This window comes from Spinacia oleracea, chromosome 5 (assembly GCF_020520425.1).
Source record: "Spinacia oleracea cultivar Varoflay chromosome 5, BTI_SOV_V1, whole genome shotgun sequence".
Lineage (NCBI taxonomy): Eukaryota > Viridiplantae > Streptophyta > Magnoliopsida > Caryophyllales > Amaranthaceae > Spinacia > Spinacia oleracea.
In genome coordinates, this window is record NC_079491.1 from 22,352,036 (window position 1) to 22,376,360 (window position 24,325).

A 24,325-nucleotide genomic window follows, 5' to 3' on the forward strand; every position below is an offset into this window, starting at 1 on the left:
CAATACAACACCAACAATGATAATACACAAGTGTAATATAGGTAGTAGGCTTGTGGGGCTTGAACTCACATATGTACAATATTGTATGTTGCTCTACAATTTGAGCTAAGGGAACTTATAACTACAATAAAGGAAACTAATAAAATCAATAAGGGTAACTTTACGAACAGAACAAATGTGGATAACCTTCCTCTTATAGCCGCCACACAATAAATTATCGTAAATCGGCCTTTCTGAAAAGTTTGTGAAGATTTTCTGGTTAAAATTAATTACTTCCCCAACACAATTTCTCCAAAACTTGATAAATAGTTGACCATAGTAGTAGAAATACATAATGACTACATAACATAATTACATATAGCACTAATTATAATAATGGTAACTACTACCAAATTTAAATGGCCTTAATTCCCTGCAAGCTATTGATTATTAATTATTATAGTTGATGGAAACAAATACAAAATTTTATACCACAAACATATTTGCCGACTTTAATGTATAACCTACTTATATACATTATATCTACTCCACAAACTTCACATTTTGGATCTTGCATGTCTTATTATTAATTCTCTCTCCAAACTCGATCATCTCCATTTATACAAACTAAAACTATATTATTATATTTCATGTCAACGTAAAATTATATATTACTACGTAGTTAGCTAATATATATATATATATATATTGACGTTGATAATAGAAATAAAAGTAATATAACAAAACAATGAATGAGGTTATTAGCTCAACATTGCCTTCTTATTTTGATGAATGGGTCGAGGATGATATCGACCTACTACAAGATGTTCTCAAACACGCCGGACAACCACTTCCTGACTGTTGGTTGTCGGCTACTATGCCGGACACCGTAATAGATGACCGACTATTGATTAGCTCCGCCTCATCGTCGTCTTCATCGTCGTCTGATCAAAGCAACAATAATAATGATAATGATTTGCAAATTCCGGTGAACCACCAGAAAGTGTTGACTGTTTATTCAGGGCCTACACTTTTAGATATTGAGAAAGCTCTCTCACTCCCCACGCCTAATTCACTTCCTAAACAACTCTTACATTCCAGGTTCGTCATTCTTTTTCTAGCCATTTAGTTTATATATATAATTATATTGCACTTTAAACTGTTTTTTTCCCCTACTTTTATGAATAAGGCATCTTAGAATTTAGAAATAGTGTAAGTAATACTTCCTCCTCCGTTCTTTTTAGTTGACACGTTATCACTTTTTACATTACTCATATACTCTATTTTGACTATTTTTATGATTTATATTTAGGAAAAATTATAGTCATGTCAGGATAGATATGTACTACGTATTTTGTTAGGTTCACTCATTAAATGTCTTTCAAAACATAATATGAATTTCTGAATTTTACCATGTACGGAGTACTATGTAGTATCTTTTTTAGGGAGAAAATTAAGGAGAATTAAACGTGTCAAAATATATGAAAATTTGTATTGTTATAATTGAGTCATGTAGTTTTTCATGGTTTCCTTTCAAATCAACATGAAAAACTCTGAAAACTAGCTAGGGAAGTCTAACTTTTTTATTATTATTTTCAAAAGTTTTACTTATTAAACTAACCTGGAAATTAAAGTAGGAGTATAATATTTGCTTTTCAATAATTTTTCTCGTTAAAGAAGTGAAATCTCCCCTACTACATAATTTTTTAATTTTGTTTTTCCACATATTTCTCCAATAATCAATTTCAAAAAACAAGGTGTTAGTGCCTTAAATTTGGGTATTGTCTTTTATCATATATTGTACCCTCTTTAATTTGTGGTTTCAAATATGGTTTTGTAAAAGGACTTTCCATTCGTTGGATTTATTGGATAATTCTTAAGTAATATGTTTGTTGGACTTTAAATACTACTTTTACAAAGAAATCCAAAATTTACATATATAAAAAAAAAAAAACTCGTGAATTGAATTTGATTCTTAAGTAATTGACGTGACATCCTCCTTAGCACCTAGTGTAACTACATCCCAACTTGCCACCCATTTTGTCCTCTTTATCTCACAAATTTCGACCACAACCACCTCCCATCTCACCCTTTCCACAACATAAATCACCCCGGCACCAGTGCACCGCCCTCATCGACCACTTGACATTATTTAGGTTTTTATTATATGTATCGATTTAACTGTCTTGTATTTCAAGTTTAAGAATCCACGTGATAAAATTTCTTGATTCGCCACTGCATCATTTGGTTGGTACGTAAGTCCACACTATACATAAACTGTGGAGTTGTATGGTGGCTTGATTTTATATACGGAGTAGATTGTTAGGGTCCAATTTAGAGTGAGGGAAAGGGATAGGTAGTGATCTGGGACTATATATTGGAAATTGATGAAGTATATTGGTTTTTTTTTTTTTTTTTGGTGCGAATGAGCCACTAGGGCAATATAAATTACAAATGGGGCGGGGGGATTCGAATCTGAGACCTATTGTACACAGACCCTCAATCTTAACCACTAGGCCAAGACATCATCGGTTGATGAAGTATATTGGTGGCCATATGTCATGATCACCATTTATGGAACTTTACAAATTTTACCTTTTTGACGTGCATGCGTTCATGTGTGCAACCTTCTCTCTTTCGTTAATGCAGACGCCTAAAAAATAAATTCCAAACAAAAAGCTAATTAAGTTACGTTTGGTACGTCTAAATTTTTTTAAGTCATTGATTTTAAATGTTTATGAACTTGAAAGTTTTATCCGTTTATTCATTTTGAAATCTCGCCAAAAAATAGTGGAGACTATTTTTTTTGGAGTTTTCATAATATTAAGCCACATCTGTTATTATTTTTGGGTTACAGTTTTGACTTTTCCCTTTTTAAAAAAAATTGTAGGCCATATTCGGTATCATTTTGTTTGTTTTCAGATTTTAGTTTTCAATTTCCAAAATCAACATAATTACTATACATGTATTATTGTTTTGTACGTAGTTTATGATCAAATCTAAATCATATGAATTTCAAAATCATAAAACATAAAGGCCCGGGAAAAAATATTAACAGGGATGCTAAATAGTATTCTGTACTCACTTTTTATGTTTTCTATAAAACAAAAATGATACAGAACGAACCCTTAAAAACAAAAAAGTTATTCCGTATTTGATTTCACCGCACATTTGATATAAGCTTCCTCGACGCAATCCGAAAGTGGTTTACCCAACATTTTAAAAGACAGCAATGCTTTGTCGAATTTGTTAACATCATCTGTAATTATTGGACCATTCTCTCAAAAAAGATTAAATACGGAGTATACGTACATTATTAATTGGACCACGTTAAATTTAATAAAATGGGGAACATATGCTTCAAAATAGCTAGGTTCCCAACTTTTAGGAATTAGAGCAACTCTATTAGTTAAAAAAGATTTGCTAACAAAAATATATAAATATGTGAGCATGTAGCTAACCATTGATATATCAATGACATAAGCAACTCTTTTGAGTAGATAGCTCACGAAATAAGAATAGAAAAAGGTAAATAAATAAAATTGTATATTAAACAAAATATTGTAGCTAACCAATAGGTAAATTTGTAGATTAAAACCACTAACTGTAGCTAGAAATTTAATGTGACAATTTTAGCTACACCACCTTTGTCGTTAACCAATGAAGTTGCTCTTAATTAATTCATTATTATCAACTTTATGTTTGAATGATCAAATATTTGAGGAAATTTAAATGATCAAATTTAAACCAATGCAGCTAAATAACAATTCTGATTATGACTTGGAATCATCTACCCTTTTTTTCCCCTCCTCCTTATTATTATTACTAGTTTAAGGCCCGTGCAACGCACGGCTACTACTAAAATAATTTATTATTTTAATAGTAACTAAAAGATTTGTGATATTAAGAAAATATGAGAGTAAAAAGGATATATGAAAAAGTATAAATTCAAAGTTGTGTAAAAAAAATATTCAAATGAACTAAATTTGCATATTACTATGTAAAGTTAAAAATTATAGTCGTTTGCTTGTATGTAGAACGATCTAACAACGTTAACCAAACCCGAATGACTCAAGACTAATTTTCGAAAAGACCCGAGCATAACCAAGTTAGTCAAATACAACATATTTTGAATTGAGTAAAATCTTGATAAATAAACTTATATGTTAGTCTACTTACCATGTATTATTATTATTATTTTAATTAACATTCTTACTTACCAGTTACCATGTATTATATTATTAATAGTAGACTAACATTAGAAGTTCATTTATCAATATTTTTTATATTTCTTATCAGATTAAAAAGTTATAATAATACATAAATAAAATTATATCATAAAGGAAAAAATAATATTGATTTAGCTTTCCTCCAATGATATATTATGCATTATACATCTATGGTAATTAAAATATATTTTTATCTTAGTTTCCTAAAAAAACGTAATGTAATTTATTTATTTTAAATTAAAAAATGAAAAAAACATTTTGGCGGGAAAAAATCGCACCAGGAAATGACACATGTCATTCCTGATGTCTCTTTTAGTATATAGTAATAGATAGATTATTATTATATTTTTTTTTTTTTTTTGAGGGAATTATTATTATTATTATTATTGCACATGTGGCTCTCTCTAAAGAGGCGCACGCGTAAGAAATACAACCAATCCCAATTGCAGTACTTACTGAATATAATTAAGCTGATTTTATAATTGAGTTAACAAGATGAGGCTGATATTTGTACATGCAGCGTGGTGTTAGAAAAAGAGTTGAGCAAAACCGATAATAAATATACCTTAAAAATCAAAAGCAGTAACACTGGAATGGCTGATGATGGCTACAAATGGAGAAAGTATGGCCAAAAACTTATCAAGAACAGCCCTAATCCCAGGTATCCTACTCTCCTTTAATCATTAACCATTCAACTATTAATGTATTGGTCTAGTGGTTAATATTGTACATGGACCTGTGTACAATAGGTTTCGAATTCGAATTCCACTTTCCTTATTTATAATTTACATAGCCTTTCTGACTCATTCGCAATAAAAAAAAAAAAGTAAAAAAAAGAAAAGAAAATCAATAGCTACTCCGTATTCTTGGCCATAAATTTTAGTCACTAGCTCCTCCTTTCAATTTTTTTTTTTTTTGTTTGAAAGAGAGAAGAACCCGAGTGCAATGAAAATCGGGTGCCCAAGTGGGCTTCAATTTTATTATATTTATCTTTATATCTCTTTTTCCCATGCGCTTGCATTTAGTCCGTGTTATACTTTTTTTTGAAAATATAAAAAAGCACAATAATTTTATAAAAAATCACAATAATTTTTTTTCTATCTTTTCTCTGTTATTTTAATAGCTTTATGTTTGATCAAATGAATAATAATGAAAAAAAATTGTTATTATAAATTGTTACTCAAATACATAAACTAATAAGATCAAATTTTTTCTTTATAATTTTCTTTAGACTCATAAGTTGTATTGCTGGTGTGGTGGATAAAACTTTACATTAACCTGTGAGAGGTTATGAGTTCCATGATGGATAACAATATTTTTTTGTGAGAACACAATAAACAACAATTTTTGCATATAACATGCCAAGTCATCGCGACCGATGACGAGATGGATTGGATTAATTTTGAGTTTTAATGATATATATAGATGCATTTAAGTGATGAAAATTGAATCATTTAACTATTTTCCTTAGCTAATATTTGGTACAATTCCACTTGTATGGACCCGGTCCACCATAAGATTACCATGGACCAGGTTAATTAGGTAATTTTAACAGTGAGTAATTATGGAAACTGTAGGTTCTGTAAAGTAACTATATCTCCAGAATAATAACTATGAACATAATAATGATAAGAATAACTATTCTATCCAAATAGTAACTATATCATATAGAAAAGTAATTTTAACTGTAAAACAATTACTATTATATATTCATTCTTGCAGACAAAAAGAGTAAATTATAGAAACTATAGGTTCTGTAAAGTAACTATATTTTCAGAATAGTAACTATGAAATAAATAATAATAATAATAATAATAATAATAATAATAATAATAATAATAATAATAATAATAATAATAATATAGTAATTTCGATGAGAACAATTATTCTATCCAAAGATTAACTATATTATATAGAAAAATAACTTTAGCTGTAAAACAATTACTATATTATAAAAATAAACAATATGATATAGATGGTTTAGAGGTCATATAGTAATTTTTTCTATTATATATCACATAATTACTGAAATATAAAAGAGTAACTATATCAAAGTAACAGTAATTATAACTCTTGAACAATAATAAAGAAAACATTAACTACTTGGTTAGTTGTTTTAGCTACGACATTCTAATTCTTTGCATCTATTAAATAAACCATGTTAAACTCAAATGTTTTTTGAACTAAAAAATACTAATTATCGACACGTCCACGTGGACCACGTCTCTTTTTTCCACCAACACATCATGTGCTTCCTCTACCACGTTCTTGGTTTCCATTGTTGTCAGGGTTTTCTTCTTCTCCTCCTGCTTTTGTTTTCCTTGCAGAATTTATTCTTTGCACGATTTCAATTTTGAGTGCATCATCTTTGTATTTCTGAATCAATAATATTTAAACTAAGTTAATAATTTAACATTTAAATATGAAAAAATAACATAATAACTATGTAAAACGTGTAGTTTCTATTATGCATCATATAGTAACTCTTACAATTAACGATTGTAAAATACTTGCAGAATTGCATATATAGTTATTGTTATTGTTATAGTCATATAGTTACTGTCAAAATAATATAGTCACTTTTATTAATAATAACATGGAGTACAAAGAAAGATCATTAAAAGAACATAATGATAAGATAATAACTATTAAAAATATATAGTTATTATTATACATGATATAGTAACTCTTAATATTAATGATAGTCATATACGAGCAAGGTTGTAGATATAGTTATTGTTATGATCATATAGTTGTTGTGATCATAACATAGTAACTCTTATTACTAATAACATAGAAGACAACAAAGAACATAAAAATAACATTATAATATACACAAAAAACTATACCAAACATATAGTTACTATAATACAAGATATAATACCTATAAATATTATTGATGGTCATTTAGTCACAGAGTTGCAGACATAGTTGATGTGATAATAATATAGTAACTCTATCCATAATACAGTAAATATATCATTAAAAATATAGAATAACATAAAAACATGCACATAACATAATAAACTAACATAGTACTTATTTCAAAAATATAGTAACTATATGAAACGTACAATAACTATTAAAGAAAATAAACATATGGTAACAAGTCATGATAAAATAAACATAATATCTATTTCAAACATATAGTAACTATATAAATAATATAGTAACTATATAAATAATATAGTAACTATATAAATAATATAGTAACTATTGAAGAAAATAAACATATGGTAACAAATCATGATAAAATAAACATAGTACCTATTTCAAACATATAGTAACTAATATAGTAACTATTGTACACATATAGTAACCATTATAATCACACAACAACTAGCTTAACATATAGTGACTATTATTATAATATAGTAACTATTGTACAAATATAGTAACCATTATAATCATATAGTCACTATCTAAGAAGCAGACACAAATACACTCGAAATAACATAGTACATAATGTAATCGTATAGTAACTATTATTTATCAAAAAGTCACTATAAACTGTTCTTAACATAGTAACTATCTTAAACACATAATTATTGTTTTAAATTTATAATAACTTTCTAAAAAATATAGTAACTATTTTAAACACATAGTTACTGTTTTAAAGTTATAGTAAATTTTTAAAAAATATAGTTACTCTAAAAACTACTACTAACATAAACACAACGAATATTCCAATGACTATTAAAAACATTATTTCGCAACATAAATTAAAGGTAACTATATCATTTATATACTAACTATATGAAACACTAACCCTAATTTCACCCAAACAACAAACACTATTTCTACCTCTTGTGCTTTGCTGCATCAATTCTTAAAGTTCACAGCCTTTGTCTCTTTTTTCTAAATTTAAGGCATTATTTCTTCTTATACAAATGATATTGTAAAGTATTTTTGGAGATTCGTCACTAGATAGTACAACTTTAGGACCTGGAATAACATGTGATTGATACTTCGTATTCTTTTCTTATACAAATATCAAATATATAGTAACTATATAAACCATATAGTAACTATTATTAAAATATAGTAACTATTGAACACATATAGTAACCATTATAATCATATAGTCACTATCTAAGAAGCGGACAAATACATGCTCTAAATAACATAGTACATAATGTAATCGTATAGTAACTATTATTTATCAAAAAGTCACTATAAACTGTTCATAACATAATAACTATCTTAAACACATAGTTACTGTTTTAAACTTATAATAACTTTCTAAAAAATATAGTGACTATTTTAAACACATAGTTACTGTTTTAAAGTTATAATAACTTTTTTAAAAAATATAGTTACTCTGAAAACTACTACTAACATAAACACAACGAACATTCCAGTGACTATTAAAAACACTATTTCGCAACATAAACTAAAGGTGACTATATCATTTATATACTAACTATGTGAAACACTAACCCTAATTTCAACAAAACAACAAACATTTCGAATCACTCAACAAAATAATAACTATTGTAGACATATAATAACTGTTGTGCACATATAGTAACTATTAAAATAATATAGTAACTATTGTACACATATAGTAACCATTAAAATTACATAGTACCTCTTTAAACCATATAGTTACTGTATTACTCATATAGTTACTATTTAAAATCGTGAAGTCACCGATCGAATTCGCGAAGTGAAAACGATACTTCGGTAAAACACAAACATTAATTTCTTCAAAACAACAAATATTTTCAATTTTAAGTAAAAATAGACTTAAAATTCGTTAAAAAACAACAAACCGAGATGTGATCTCTAAAAATTCTTGCGAAGATTTGTAGGCGAGCGCAAATCCTTCGATTCGATTTCGGCAACGACGAACCTCCTTCTTGATCTACTACTTCCTCCAATTTTTCCTCATCTAATAGATCCAATCATAAGAACTATAAGATAATTACGAAGAAAATCGAACAAAACCTAGAAATTCGGGCTAAATTTTGAAAAGCATAGAGAGAAAATGAAGAGAGAGAAAATGAAAGAGAATGAACAGATTGTAGATCTGAAATTTTGAAAAATAAAAAAGTTTAAAATGTATATAAAGTGGGTTAGACACAAATCGCATTAAAACTCTTCAAAACACATAGTTACTCTTTAAAACACATAGTTACTGTAATACGCATATAGTTACTATTTAAAATTACAAAATAACTGTCACGTGACAGTTACATAGGTTACCCATAAAAATTACTCCGTTGCCCTGGTCCACGCTAAGTTAGCATGGACCAGGTTTATATTAGTGTAAATATATTTGGTATGAGGGGTATGCTTGGTAACACAATTCATTTGTAAGGATAACCATTTCCAACAGTTGTTACCTATCCCAATCCGTCCCTATATATAGTAACAAAATATTTACCCTACTCGATCCCCAATTTGTTACAAGTGATTCATTTTTCTAAGGTTACCAAACAACTAATAATGGTATTATCTAACATATATTACTCCATGCCCTTCTCATCTATTTCCTTTAAGTTTTCTTTCCTTAATTTATGCTACCTCGTTTCAAAATTATCTTTACGTACATTTTTCGTTTCATTCTATTTCATAATATTCTTTATGTTACGATTTAAACTATTTAATATATCATCTTACCCCTTACCCTCACAAAACTTACATCTTTCCATACATTTTCTTTTATTTTATTCATTTTTGTTCTTACACAACCACCCACTTTTTTACACTCTATCTCTTCTTCCATCCATAATGTATTATACTCACTCACATTTCATACACATTTTCTCATTTGTTTTAATATTTGTGCAAATGGTAACTGTCAAGATCATTATAAAATGGAGTTAATTTCAAACAGGCCCTAAGATTTGGCAAGAAATATAACATCATAGAGTCCATGGTATTTAAACTTTTTTCTCAAAGTTGGTGTTAATACCACTCCTCAAATGATAATGGATGATAATGAAATTTTATAAAGAAAAATAGATCATTTTAAGTGAAATAACATTACAATGGAAATATATATTAACTTTTCCTATTAATTTAGGGACAAATTTATTCTCATTGACATTATTTATGATCTAGTAGTCTGATACCCAACAAGTTGTCAAGGGTATGAGAAATAGGAGCCCAAAATAGTTTTTTGGGGTCTTAAAAAACAGAAGCTCGCAATTGATATTTGGTATCGTTACATCAATTAAACACTCATGTCCCGATGAACACCTATGTGGTACGTAGATTACTGGATACACTAATGACACGTTTAGACTTGTCAAAATAGGTCATCGGGTCGGGTTTGGGTCGGGTCATCCCGGGTCTCGGGTCATGATCAGGTCGGGTCGTGTCGGGTCAATATTCCATCCGGGTTGAGTTCGGGTTCGGTCGGGTCGATTTCAGGTTGGGTCATGTCGGGTTTTTTCTTATCCCGAGTTCAGGTCGGGTTCGGGTCGGGTCACATTTCGGTCAGGTTTGATTTCGGGTTCGGGTCTTATCGGGTCGGGTTTAAGTCGGTTTGTAGCAGATAATTTCGGGTTCGTGTCTTATCGAGTCGGGTTTAAGTCGGTTTGCAACACAGTTATTTTCGGGTCCGGGTCTTAGTTTGGATCGGATAATAATCAAATCAAATAGAATTCAGGTCGGGTCATTCTCAAGGACGGGTCAAACTCGGGTCTGATAATTAACCTATACATTTTAATTATTTTAAATTCTAAAAAATTTTGTTTAACTTATTTTAGAGTTAAAATTTTCAGTATCTAGCAATAAATAATTAAAATAGATTTATCGTTGAAGTTAATATTTGATCGTGTCATTGGTAACTCGGGTAAATCGGGTAGCGGGTTGTCACAGGTCGGGTCAATAGCAGGTTTCATTGAGTTACAATCGGTTTCGGGTTGACATCGGGTCGAGTATCGAATCGGGTTCGAGTCATTGTTCGGTCGGGTTAGTTCGGTTATCGGTTATTTTCGGGTTGGGTGTCGGGTTCGGATTCGGGTGTTACAACATCGGGTTAAAATCGGTTATCGGTTTTTTCGGGTCGGGTACAGGTCGGGTTTCGGGTTACCTGTTTTACCGTAATTTCGGGTCATGGTCGGTTACGGGTTCGGTCGGTTCAGGTCGGGTTTTCAAGTCGGGTCAGTTTTTGACAGCTCTAGACACGTTGTGTTAGTGTGTTACACGTGTATTATTCATATTATGTATTTATGTATAGTATTTAGTTATGTAGCTTGATAAGAAATCGAACACATGAATAATGTAGGGAAGAGGAGTGTAATGAGAAAGTCCATGCTAAGAAGCTATATTAATTGTCCTTTAAAAGTTAGTTAACAATTAAATTCGACCCAATACTTAGGCATGTGGGGGTATTAATCGAAACTCCTCACCTTTTGGTAGTCAATTTCATGTGGTTGATCTGATCATAATAGGATTAGTTTAAAACCTATTCCAACCACATTTTTAATCACTTTATTTTTAATTTGATGTTTTAATCTACTATTGTCCAATCTTCGTTTTAACATGTCCTAAGAATAGCGACGCATCACCGTAATCTACTATTTATGTTGTTCCACCTTTCTAAATTTTAAGGTATCTTAAGAACATCAATTCACATTTGTTAATGTGTAACATCATAATATTACTATTGTTTGACCTTTTTTGTAAGGTGTCCCAAGAGTACAAAATGCACATTTTTGTGTTCCTAAAACAACAAATTTTATTGAAAAGCCTTATTATTACTTGAAACCCCCCAACAACTTATGAGTTATTGACACTTTAAAAATGAATATCAACAACATATTGCTGTCGGACGTCGGTACTTACAAATAATTAAATAGCATATGTGTTGCGTAAATAACTAGTAGAACCATGACAATAAGTAATAATAAGAAAAATAAACATAAACATAAACTTAAACTAAAGCTATCGAAAACTAGTTTGTACTTGAAACACTGCTTCATCTATCCCTGTTTTGTTTACGCATTTCTTTTTGTTTACGTCTGTTTTTAGTTTATTCATTTCTAAAATTAGCAAACAAAGACCCTTAATTGTTAAAACTACTTCTTCCTTGGAGTCTGTATAATCTGACTTCTACTACTCCCTCCGTTCCAAAATGTTTGTTACGTATTCCTTTTAGGTTGTTTCAAAATGTTTGTTACATGGGGGAATCTTTCCTTTTATAAACTTATTATAATATTATTTTTTGTGCCAACTTTTAATTTTAATTGGTCCAATTTTTTCAACTCATTAAATTTCTTTACAATTTCCCAAGTATGTTAAGTTAATTAGCAATCTTTGTGCTTTTCCATTATTGGTTCATTTTAATAAATAAAACAATCTTATTGGTTGTTGTAATTATTAGTGGATTGGGGTTTTACTTGGTTTATTTTTTTAATAAAAAACCAAAAGAATCTTTATTATGCGTTAATAAACGTGCAAAAGTCCAAACGTAACAAACATTTTGGAACGGAGGGAGTATGTGTTACTGTGTTAGTATTACAGTTGACCAGGTAACTTCTAAGCTCTAACTGTTCAAGATTTGATACATCAAAAGGTCTTGTGCGCACAAGGTGTACAATAAATTTATTGTACACCAAGATAACTTTAACCATTTTTTTTGTAACTTTAACCTAGTTTTGATTAACTTTTATATTAGTAAAAAAAAATTAATAGATAAACATTTTAAAGGATTAAATGATTAATTTTATACATTATTAGTGATTTTGATGAAATAAGTTTTACTAAAATGAAAAAAATTTATCATTGAAAAATAGATAACTTTTACATATATATGCTTATCATTTAAGCATTTAAAGTTAACTTTTACTTCGGTGTACAATATTTATTGTACACCCTTTATAAATATGAATTTGTGTTGACACATAAGTACATAACGTATGGTATTCTTCATTTAGAAACTTTGAACCATCTATTAAATTTCTCTAACAATAATCCCCTACCAACGACTTTTATTACTACAATTACAATTGTCCACCAAAGGAATTTTTTTGGTTTTGCCACTTTCTTCTAGAAAAATTGTTAACCAATTCTCTTGATTGGCTAAAGAAGTAAATCAACGGGCATTGTCGTAAGTATATACGAAGCATATTGGAAAACATATACTTGTATATTTTTTATACATAATAAACAGTCTGGTTATTAATTTCTTATTATAATATTATTTAAAAGAAAATCAATTACATTTTATATGAAATATTCTAGATTGTATATGATTTCAACATATTTACGAAAGTGTGACCACATACTTAATTCGCCTAACAGTGAGATTAACTGGACGTCTGGATGGACCTCAATGTCTTCTGCATGTACCAAAGAAATGTGTAAATATATAATCTAATGGTTATGGTTTTGTTTGACATACAGAAGCTACTACAAGTGCACAAATCCAAGGTGCGGAGCCAAAAAGCAAGTAGAAAGGTCAATAGATGAGGCAGACACACTGATTATAACATATGAGGGTCTTCATCTCCATTTTGCATACCCATACTTTTCTAATACCCAGATTGAACAACCCTATCCACCTTTAAAGAAGGCTAAGAAAACAATATCAGATATCCCTCAAGACGACACGAAAAATGAACGAGTTCGGGTTGAAGCAATAGGAGAGATACATGATACTCAACAAACAACAACGCACCCTCAAAAAAAGAGTTTGCTTGAAGATACTCAACAAACAATAACGCTGCCACACGGTTTACTTGAAGATACTCAACAAACAACAACGCAGCCTCAAGGTTTGCTTGAAGATGTAGTACCTCTTCAAGTAAGAAACCCGTCTAATGGCACCATGTTTGATATTATTACTTCTTCTTGTTCTAATTTTTACCCTTCTAAGATAGCTTCATACACTTCTATTACCTCACCACCTTATTTCCCATTACTTTAGGACTCTTTAACACGTCTACATTTCTATTCTTAAGTACTCCGTCTGTATCTAATAAATAATCGTTCAGATACAACTTTTTTTATGTGTCAAATATTGTAATATTATTAAAACACAGTTGATCACGGGCTTGGAGTGATTAAGCACAATTTCATGTCTTGTGAGACCTTTGATCCTTCGTTAAAAATGCAGAAACGGAAAATCAAAGGTATCACAATGAACCGCGAAAGGTCACACAAAATCACAAGATAGGAAACAATGCTTAAGCACAGTTCAAGAGCTCTCAATTAATCAGTAGCTACAACCATTCTCCCTCATGTGTTTAGTACGTAGAATTTTCACCATGTCACAAAATTTTTGGCCGGGAAACTATGTCATATCTGTATGACCATCATTTTTAAGATGGAATTTTCGTGTACAAGTATTATATTTATGTAAACACCAGAGTTGGATATATATTCTACATACCAATGTAATTATGTATCAAGATTGATCAAATAAAACTAACCTAACAAAAATATCAACCCAAAAGTATTCAAACTTCATAAGATTAAAAAAAATTACATTCTCAAAACTATTGACGTTGAGACCAAAGTCAGGAATTTGAAAAACACTCTCTGGACCCTCTAAGATTTCCCCATATCAACTGTACCATAGATAACCTCAAAAGTAGGAGGGTTCTAAGACACAAAATCTGAAAAGAACAACAAATTAGGGGAATGAGTTCTATATCCCAACATGAAGCAAAATACTTCTTTAGTGAGTTAAGACATGATAGTAAACCAAACCCAAGAAGACAGATAATCAAGTACTTGTTAGTTGTTAACCCTTAATTTTAGATATCCGAGTAGATAATCAGAGATTTACTTAAGTATCTCAGATTAGAATACAACTGTATTATGCTTTAACCCTTCACGTGCTTAGAAATTTTCGACTTTCTTTCCAAGTATTTTTTAGAAATAAACAAAGAAAACCAAAGATAAGAAATTCTAAATGCTGCAAAGAATTTGATCCGTACCTGTAATTAATCAAGACAACAAATTTCCATAGTCCCTAAAGAGTCTTGTATTGCTCTATCAACCGCGAAGCATGCAGCTTTGATTCAGGGACGATTGTACAGCCCAAGCTATGCAGATAACCAATCTGGCACACGATTTTAGTAAATGATTAATGTTTCAGAGGTATTTTACAAAACTCCCCTCAAAAAAAAAAAAAAAAAGTATTTAACAAAACTGATAAAAAAGACAGTATAAAAATACTTCGAATGAAGAAACTATATTTATATAGAAAGGGTGTTCCAGACTTCAGGAGGGGAAAAAAGATGCACTGGTGGAGTAACAAAATCTTCTTATAAGAGAGAGTAGTGACCCATTTTGTGTGCCACTCTCAAACCAGCATCTATTGTATCAGGTATTCTCAACAGATGTTAATTATTTGATGTCCAATGAAATCACCCAACTGAATTGCATTATGTCCAACATCAAGCAAAGCTGAATATATGTTCCTAGATATCCATTTCAACAATCAAAATCAACGCTAGAATCGCTTCAAGTACACTACCAAGAATGAACAAGGCCGCAGGTGTAGGTCAGGAAGAGTACATCTTTACTAAGACGGTTGACGTGTGAAAGCTATACTTCTATGATTCTATCCAACTGTAGTAGATAAATTGTATTTGGATCACACTTCAAACCCCAGTCAAATATCGAAGGCAAAGTTTTAAATAAATGATCTATATGAAATAAACAAGCAGTAAGCAAGCATATATCAGAAAAGAGCTTATTCATCATGATACAGATTCTTATGCATCAACATTGTAGTACTCTTCTACCTGCTTTGAAGTTGGCGATGATGATCCCATTGCAGTCTCCATTCGCTGTTTCTGGAAATGTTCCTGTACAAGTAAAACGGGTAACATAGAAAATTAGGGAAGAAAGAAAAACAATGGAGAGTTTAGCACAATTAGTATAACAAGAATCCAGTTGAATATAATATTTCATATAGATTCTGAAATCCAAAATAAGATGACACAAAAGATCAAGAGCCAGAGAAGCAAGGGCAGCACATAGAGCATGTAACCTTCACACTGCCTATGAGGCTATACCCTAATCCCCTGAAATAGCAACTCGTTTGAGTTCAAGAATTGTTTAACAAAGTGTTGCCATGTAAACTCGAAGTAGCCCCATGTATACCAACTACACCAACTTTGCTCCCAACCAACCGGCACCTACACATCTATAACAACATACTTCCAATAAAAGAAAGTACGAATTACACAAGAAACCATTAAGAAACAAAGAAAATAGGTGTGGGTCCTTTATGTTTTAACTCGAACCTTAAGTGAAATCCTATGAAAAGAGATAGCCCTCTTTGACTTAAAATTCCCAGATAAAGCATCATGTAATGTAAAAAGGCAATGCAAGGGCAGAGATCAAAATGGGCCAGAGGTTTCTTCCCAAAATCTAATATAAGTACCAATCCAACCCTATAACTAACCTTGGCAAATACAAAGTACAATATCTAGGATACAGAATTTCTTAGCCAAGTGTTAAACTCCTTAGCCATTCTCATTCTAGATTTGGTTAAATTATGATCCAGAATTGAGATTGATGGGTCACTATAGCAGAATCCTGCTCACCATGATCAGATTTTAGCCAGACTGGTTCATATCATAAATCATCAAAAGAACGCTCCAATTTATACACTCGGAACACAACAAAGGTTCTCTAACATTCTGAAGAGACAATAAGAAAGCTCTACCTGTCTTTCCCTTGTCAAGTGCACGCGCTTGTCAGATGGTATCTGTTCCCACTTTATAACCTAGTACCATGCATCACAGGAAAAAAAGGGTATAAAGAAAACAACCATAGAAGAAAAGATCTCTACAAAGAAAAGAAACAATAAAACAGCTTCACTCCCCTTCTATCCATCACCAAAGCCCCGCCCAACAGCAAGTAAAGGAGCTTACATAGTCAGCAAATTGAAATGCTTCATCACATTTCAAGAATGACTTTAGTGCAACCAAAATATCCTGAAAAGAAAAAAAAATATTGTCAGACTCTCATGGCCAACAATAGTCGATCATCTTAAACATGCAATGTATATAATTTTACCCGGGCTTAAAATTGTCAAGAAGTGCATAAACTCTCGGGGGAAGGAATCCAGGCAAGTAATGACAACGAACAAATTGCACAAGTGGAAACACGTAAAATTTGGAAAGAGTTTCTAAGGATTAAAATATATATTAAAATAAATCAGACGCAATTCGTGGACTGTGGACAATGGTGCACAATGAGAATGGTGCGCCAAAAGAGCATATGTACATAAGCATAAGAACATGACACTGCAACAAAAGAACATGCGATATAATATTTCACTTTTTTGTTATAAAAAAATATTATGTTATCCACTTTTATTAAAAGTACAAATAATAAATACATTCATGTTCTTTTCACATAAGCAAATGTTCTTTTAGTTATGTACTAGGGTTCTTAAGGTGCACCATGGTCCACCATCTAAATTGCGAATAAGAACATAAATGAGGCCAAAAATATGACCATGCAGATCCAAGGACACAAATACACGGGCATACATGAAATGCATCAAAATTCAATGGTTATCGAAGTCTTTCTGGTTGAATACTAAACCTAAAATCATCAAGCTACAAGAGGATAACAATTAAATTTATTCCTCCCACATCATCTATTAAAACATCTAATCTATGTTTCTCGGACTCTTCATTTTACCTCAATTACTTGTGTCGGATCCTCGACGCTCCGACATGGAAATGGAGACTCAAACACTTCATTTTCGACTTAAATCATGGAAAGTTTTCACAATTTAGCCAAGTCAAACACTTGGACACGTAATCGTGTCTGGCACTAGTACCGAGTCCAAGTAACATAGCATCTAATAAACACATTACCAAGTAACATTAGCAAATACACATGTTTCTATTTCCAATAAAGAACAATCTCTTCACTAATAAGTGAATGCCTTTAAACATTGTTGCCCAATTATATGTGCTACCTCGTTCCCCATCCCTCACATGATGTGATAGCCATACCAAGAAATAGACATAAAAGCTTCTCTAATGCTAGATAAATAAAGCGAAAGATAAACAAATTCATATTCGGATGGTTACGGATATAAAGAGCAAATCACAAAAACAACACACCTTGTTGTTCCCTTTCTTGACTCTCAAACGTTCGTTGATTACAAAGTTGACCTACAAGAAATTATTAAACCTTAAGTAAATAGACGTTAGGTTTTGCGTATAACTATCGAAATATAAAAATGACAAAGGATGAGACTCAAGAAATGGATTGTTTGGTTTAATTTATTGCAAACAGAAACAACAAAAAGTCAATCTGAGACAACTGACAAGTGAAAAACCAAAAATAAATGATGAATGGGAGAACCTAAAGTAAAAAATTATCAACTCTTAGAATTGCACAAATAACTAGTTGAAAGTATTTTATACTTCGGAGGGATATTCCGATAGTATCAACCTATCCTTGCCAACCAAAATTAAATACTCTCCCCTCCACCAATAACAATCCTAACGAACTTAACATCAAAGCCTAATTCTAGAAGCAGCAACCATGTAGTACGCATCACCAGTAACAATCCTAATGAACTTAACATCAACACTGTAATACTCTTCTACATCGCCTCATTGAGACACCTAGTTCTAGAGTCTAGACGCATTCTTCAAACATGCACGTAACATCAAAGCCTAGTCTCAACAATTATAATCTTATGTTACCAAAGACTTTATCTAATGAAACACTTGCATCCTCAAAAACATTAGGATATGAACTGAGTCTGTCAACACTAACAATTGAGCAAGTGCAAAAACACCACATAGTACCTTCCTTCCACATTCATTTGTGTTTTAAATTGCATAAAACTCCTAAATGCTCCATTTGACCATCCATCATTTATACAATGAAACTTTTACATTTACCTCCTCGACCTTGAATGCACACCAAGATACCGGAAAAACTTCTTCCCAATGGAATCCTTCCAAGCTTTGTTTCTACCATTACAAAGTTACGTCATATTACTCCTTAGTTCTACTTAACATTGATTCCTTTAGCTTTAAATTATCCCTACAAAGTGTTAACTCAACAATGGCAGATCTTTTATTGACTTCTAAATAGTAATCAGAAACAAAAGTACACTACAAGCCCATGAGACATCTCCCTTTTAATTGACCTAGCAAGCTCGGATATGGCCTTGTTTGGCAATTAGCAGTTAGTTGTTACTTGTTAGCTGGTTTGTCTAGCTATTAGATGTTAGTTGTTTGTAGTAGCTGGTTTGACTAGCTGGTTGAATTAGCTGCGTTGAATTAGCTGCGTGTGTAAAGGGTTTGGTAAATTAGTTGTTAGCTATTAGTTGTTTTAATGTATAAATGACCATTAAGGTCATTGACATAAAGTGATATAGGTAGGTAAGGGTTGTAGTTTTATTCAATAATTGTACAAAATTGTCATTTTACACCCATTTCTTCAAACCTCTGATTGAAAAAGCTCATAAGTTGAGCTTTTTAAATTAGCTTTTTCATCCCAAAACTTTCTTCTACACCTTTCCTAACCAAACACTTCCATTAGCTTTTTGAAATGGTCAAACCTCTAATGCACCTCAAAAAGCTCTTTTTTCTCCAACCTCTCATAACCAAACACTCTGTAGTCCATAACTATTGCCTACAATAAATGGCTTTAGATTGATCCTTGATAAGCTATAGCATCGAGTAGAAAACATTAGGTATCCCTCCCTGCCCACATCCTAAAATAAGTTATGGCTTCGAAATCTATGTAAATTTGTCCAGCAACTTAATAACAAGAGATTCTTCAGTTGAGGACTAAGCAAGAAATATTAAGTCTACGCCACCATGGAAAATATAAGCATCAAAATCATGTGACCAAGTCCACCATATAGAAAATCAATTTGGAATCCAACTGTCACCAATTGACCAAGTCCCTAAACCAAACAGTTCGTCCAAGAATGATAAGTCATTGTTCTTTTCCAGTACCCAAACCGTTGTATACCACAATTTTGCAAATGTATTTGCATTGCTCCATAAGTGTTGTATTTTCATTTTACCTCCAAACTGAGATTGCTAATGCAGATGGTGCTTTTTATTTATTTAACAGAATTGACAAGTCTAGTTACTTGTTGCAAAACATTACCTTGTCAAGTAACCTCTTGGGGTCTTGAAAGGCCTTTTTCCTGGCCCATTGATGAAATAAACGTGAAACAAGTGCTCGGTCCTCCACATCAAACCTGTAACGAAGTTATGATAAAAGTTCACAAATATAAAGTTTCACATCAACTCTATCATTATCAGTTAACAATTATCAATTCTATTAACGGATAAAAGTGCCCATGGGAAATTACTTTTTCAAAAAACTATTTCCACTGAACGATTCTAAGTTTCTCAGCTCCTCGGATGCTTCTATATTTCTTGTATCATCCGACACTTCAACTATTTTGAAGCTAGGAGAATTATTTCCCATTACAGCTCCCCCGAGTTCCACAACTTCAGGCCGGATTTTGACAGATGGTACTTCCTTTACAGCTAAATTCAAGTCAGCCTGCAAATCAGGAACATGCATGGAGCGACTAAACGTTGTTACTCTATCAAAGAAAAATTGCTTAAGGAGACTGCAGTAGCATAGTAAGTATCAAAATGCTTAAACATCAAACAAGAAATAGACCTCTCCTCTTTCCTACTTTCTAAAAGAAAAGATAACTATACAAAGAACATTGTCCTATACAAGCATGATAAACCAAAATCAGCCTTCCACAAAAGTTGACAGATTAAATATTTGTCTTTCAGTTTCAAGTTGACCTAATTGAATTGTGAATTCTGACAAAGTTTAAGGTAGGCAAGATCAAATATGCATTTTTTTTTCTGCTGCATTCCTTTCACCTTCCTCTCCTGAGATGAAATATGACCTTTCCTTCTTCAGACCTGTCACAGCTTGTATACACAGGTAAATTTTTGAAGAATTAGATGCCTTACAACAGTTAGTCCTCTCTCGTGATTGGGAGGAGATTCTTTTCAATAGACTAGTGATGGACTCCTGATCACCTAGTTTGTTTATAATTTTCTCATTAATGATTCCTTCCATATTAAAAATACAACGAAGAGGAAGTACTTATCATCAGCCGTCTCATAGTAGAAAATTGTATCTGTCTAACAATGCTTGTAAACAAACTGGCTTAGATACTTCTCTACAAAAAGACACTAGCACAAAACTATACAAATCAAGGCTGACAAATAGTACAGAAGTCATCATCACTAAAGACTCACCTTTCCCCTCTACAACAACTTACTTTTATTTGAAGCTTTCCTTCAAATAGAAGTTAAATAATTAATTTGGATGGACTATCATGTATCTCGCTACTTTTACATGCAATTTGTCAAAATACTTGCTCTGTTTTTCCTTACCAAAGTATTAATCAATTACAGTAAGGGTTGTGGGGATTATCCTAATACTACATAGCAATTTATCGTATACCTGTGATTGCTTTCACCTAGATTAAACAAGGTGGCATATAACTTACAGTCTGCAGTTCTGTCAATGAATGTTTCTGTAGCTCTTGGTGATAGTAAAATTGTAATTTACCTCTGTTACCAGCTACTGATTGTTTCTTATTCTGTTTTCAAAGCGATATCACATTCTTAAGCTGATTAATAAGTTATTTTTAGTGTTCTTGAGTTATTCTAATTTGAATGGCATGCAGGCGTGCTATGTTTTTCGTACTCTGCCTTTCACCTTAAGTACCAATGTCAAATCATTGATACTCCAGCATGGGTATGGAACTATGGACCCCTGAGTCCCTGACAGTTGACACTTTATTTTAGACAAAAGTTAGATTTCCATTACGTAGTCGAGTCTAATACTTGAGCACATACCCTAGTCTAACATGCGTACCCATAACTTGTGTGCTCATTTCCCCTATACCTTTTCTAATGACAGAAAAATAAATTATTTTCTAGGCATATATATCAATTCAAAAGCCTGCACATAACAGCAAATAACTATGCAGACAAAACTGACTCCCATTCAATATAGCTTCATTTGCAGAAATTAGGGGCGCTTTCATACATAGCATCACATCATAATGTCACCTCAATCAATGCTTGATGGAGTCTGAGAGTACATCAAACCTCTGTATTGACATATTAGTCTATCAAATATTCTAAAGATTTGGCGCTACTGAAATCCATCACCTTAACAGAAAAGCTAACTCAAACATAAAATGATTGAATGTTCCTAATTCTACTTTCCAACTTTCCACAAAATCAACTCCTTTCATGAGTTTTATAAAGTTACCATATCCAATATTGGTTCTCTAAAATTATATTTGTCCCTAAAATACCTTCTCAAACGATTTTTCTTACCTAACATCCCTTTTACTCATGTAATATAATTATCACACTTAAGCAAGATAATGAAGGGTGAGAATTAGCAATGATAAAAAAAATAAAAAATAAAAACAAGTCGAAAAAATTATAGAACGTATAACTCCCTCTCCCTCTATCCCAGTAAATATTACCAGTTCACATTTTCAGCTTGCACAAACTTTTAAATATCAGTATATCACACAAGCTTGTCTTTTTTTATTCCCATGTCAAAAGTACCCCAAATCATTTTAATTTGTGTGGTTTCAGTTAAACCAAGTGTCAAATCAATTACATTTTAAGGCTAAGTAATATGGGAAATTGTATGAAATGAAGGTAATCAATTAAACTATTTTTGTAACTGGACATCTGTACTAATATTTTATAACAGGAAATTTTTCTTGCCAATTGTTATTTCCATGTATTTTCATTTTTATATATTTTCTAAAATCATGTGTTAATCCTCTCTACCTATCTCTTCCCTTCTCCAGTTCTCCTCCTCCAACTACTCCCCTCCCATGTCCTTTGACCATTAACTTCCCAATTAATTACTTTCAACATTTTCACCTCCAATTTCACTTCAGAAACTTTTATCAAACTTCAAACCCATCCTCATCCTGTGTTTTGGAATTTTAATTTTCATCCTTTATCTTTCCTGTTAGATAGACAAAGAAGAACGCTTTTAATTTTAAGAAAAAAATATGTGCGTCACACAGGCTAAAAAACTAGTTCTAATTCGAAAATCAGATGGATGGAATGGTAATGACAAAAAATGAAAAACCCAAAAATAAGGACAAGTGCAAGAATGTGAAAATAGAGATTATTGCTAATGGTTCACCATAGCTCAAACATTAAAGGGCTAGAGGCACAGATAAACATTGGCATCCGCCACACACACACACAGGCCGGCAAAGGTACTAGATATTTCTTAAAAGCTAACAACAGGAACAGAAAAAACACTCATAATTTCCCGTAGAAAGGAAACAATTACAAACATACCTGAACCTCTAGTAGATGCGCAGGAATTTCTTGAAGAAAGCGAGAAGGATGAAGCACCTGAGTTAAAAATTTATTGTTGTTAAAGTTTGAGAATCTGAAACTCCAAAGCAAGAATGTACTTTTCCACAGTACTCACCTGCCAGTTTGAGTCCACTGTCACATACAAGATAAAAAGCTTTTTTCGAGCACGAGTCATAGCCACATACAATAGTCGCCGTTCTTCCTGTAGTTTGTAGTCCAAACCAGAACCTTAGCAATTACTCCCTCCGTCCCGGAATACTCGACCCGGTTTGACCGGCACAGAGTTTAAGGGACTTGAATTGACTTATTTAATTTAATAGGTAGTAGTTGATAGTGGGGTATTATTTTAATGTAGTTAGTGGGAGGTGGGTTAAGAGGTGGGGTTGGGGGAGAGTAGGGGTTGAATTTTTAATTATTTTTTGTATGGAGTAGGGGGTAGGTGGGTTAATAGGGGTGGAGTGAGAAATAATATAATATTGTTAGAATATTTCCATTTTTAGAAACAGGTCAAGTATTAAGGGACGGCCCGATAAGGAAAACAGGTCAAGTATTCCGGGACGGAGGGAGTAGAATCTTGTTAAGAAAAATCATAGTAAAAACATGGGAAAACCTTTGAAGTTCACATTAAAAAGAACATGAATGCCTACCTCAAGAGAATTTCCTCTATCCTTGGCAATGCCATTATGCTCATGTAAGAGTGGAATTTCCGAATCATTTGCCTGGAATGCAGAACAATATTATTTTTTACCAACATCATGTGTTTTTTAAAAGAAATCATATCTGTCTGGAAAAAAGACAAAG

General features: G+C 31.7%; 2 protein-coding genes across 8 annotated transcripts in view; one reads left to right on the forward strand and one right to left on the reverse strand.

Annotated features, from left to right (window-relative positions):
- Nucleotides 1–561: 561 nt before the first annotated feature.
- On the forward strand, nucleotides 562–14,392 carry LOC110796220 (probable WRKY transcription factor 49). Of its 2 annotated transcripts, XM_022001253.2 has the most exons (3): nucleotides 570–1,080; nucleotides 4,729–4,869; nucleotides 13,569–14,392. In XM_022001253.2, the coding sequence occupies exons 1-3, from the start codon at nucleotides 728–730 to the stop codon at nucleotides 14,089–14,091; spliced, it is 1,017 nt and encodes a 338-aa protein (XP_021856945.2). In that variant the 5' UTR covers nucleotides 570–727; the 3' UTR covers nucleotides 14,092–14,392. The 2 variants fall into 2 exon arrangements, with proteins under 2 accessions (XP_021856946.2, XP_021856945.2); XM_022001254.2 differs by lacking the exon at nucleotides 4,729–4,869 and having other exon boundaries at nucleotides 562–1,080.
- The window catches only part of LOC110796219 (ATP-dependent DNA helicase SRS2-like protein At4g25120), a 32,101-nt gene continuing 14,212 nt past the window's right edge, over nucleotides 6,437–24,325 (reverse strand). The window contains exons 20-31 of one of the 6 annotated variants that reach the window (XR_008920560.1): nucleotides 24,172–24,243; nucleotides 23,640–23,726; nucleotides 23,504–23,560; nucleotides 20,491–20,687; nucleotides 20,283–20,376; nucleotides 18,266–18,316; nucleotides 17,057–17,119; nucleotides 16,849–16,908; nucleotides 15,920–15,982; nucleotides 15,107–15,231; nucleotides 8,984–9,102; nucleotides 6,437–6,584 (exon numbers count right to left, since the gene is read on the reverse strand). Coding sequence is in view for 5 of the 6 variants with exons in the window: in XM_056827996.1 (XP_056683974.1) it covers nucleotides 15,142–15,231; nucleotides 15,920–15,982; nucleotides 16,849–16,908; nucleotides 17,057–17,119; nucleotides 18,266–18,316; nucleotides 20,283–20,376; nucleotides 20,491–20,687; nucleotides 23,504–23,560; nucleotides 23,640–23,726; nucleotides 24,172–24,243 (834 nt within the window). In the remaining variant the exon portion in view is untranslated. Of the gene's footprint in view, nucleotides 6,585–8,789; nucleotides 9,103–13,171; nucleotides 13,505–14,465; nucleotides 14,783–15,106; nucleotides 15,232–15,919; nucleotides 15,983–16,848; nucleotides 16,909–17,056; nucleotides 17,120–18,265; nucleotides 18,317–20,282; nucleotides 20,377–20,490; nucleotides 20,688–23,503; nucleotides 23,561–23,639; nucleotides 23,727–24,171; nucleotides 24,244–24,325 lie in introns of those variants that run through there. The other 5 variants (XM_056827996.1, XM_022001252.2, XM_022001251.2 and 2 more) reach the window with 5 other exon arrangements.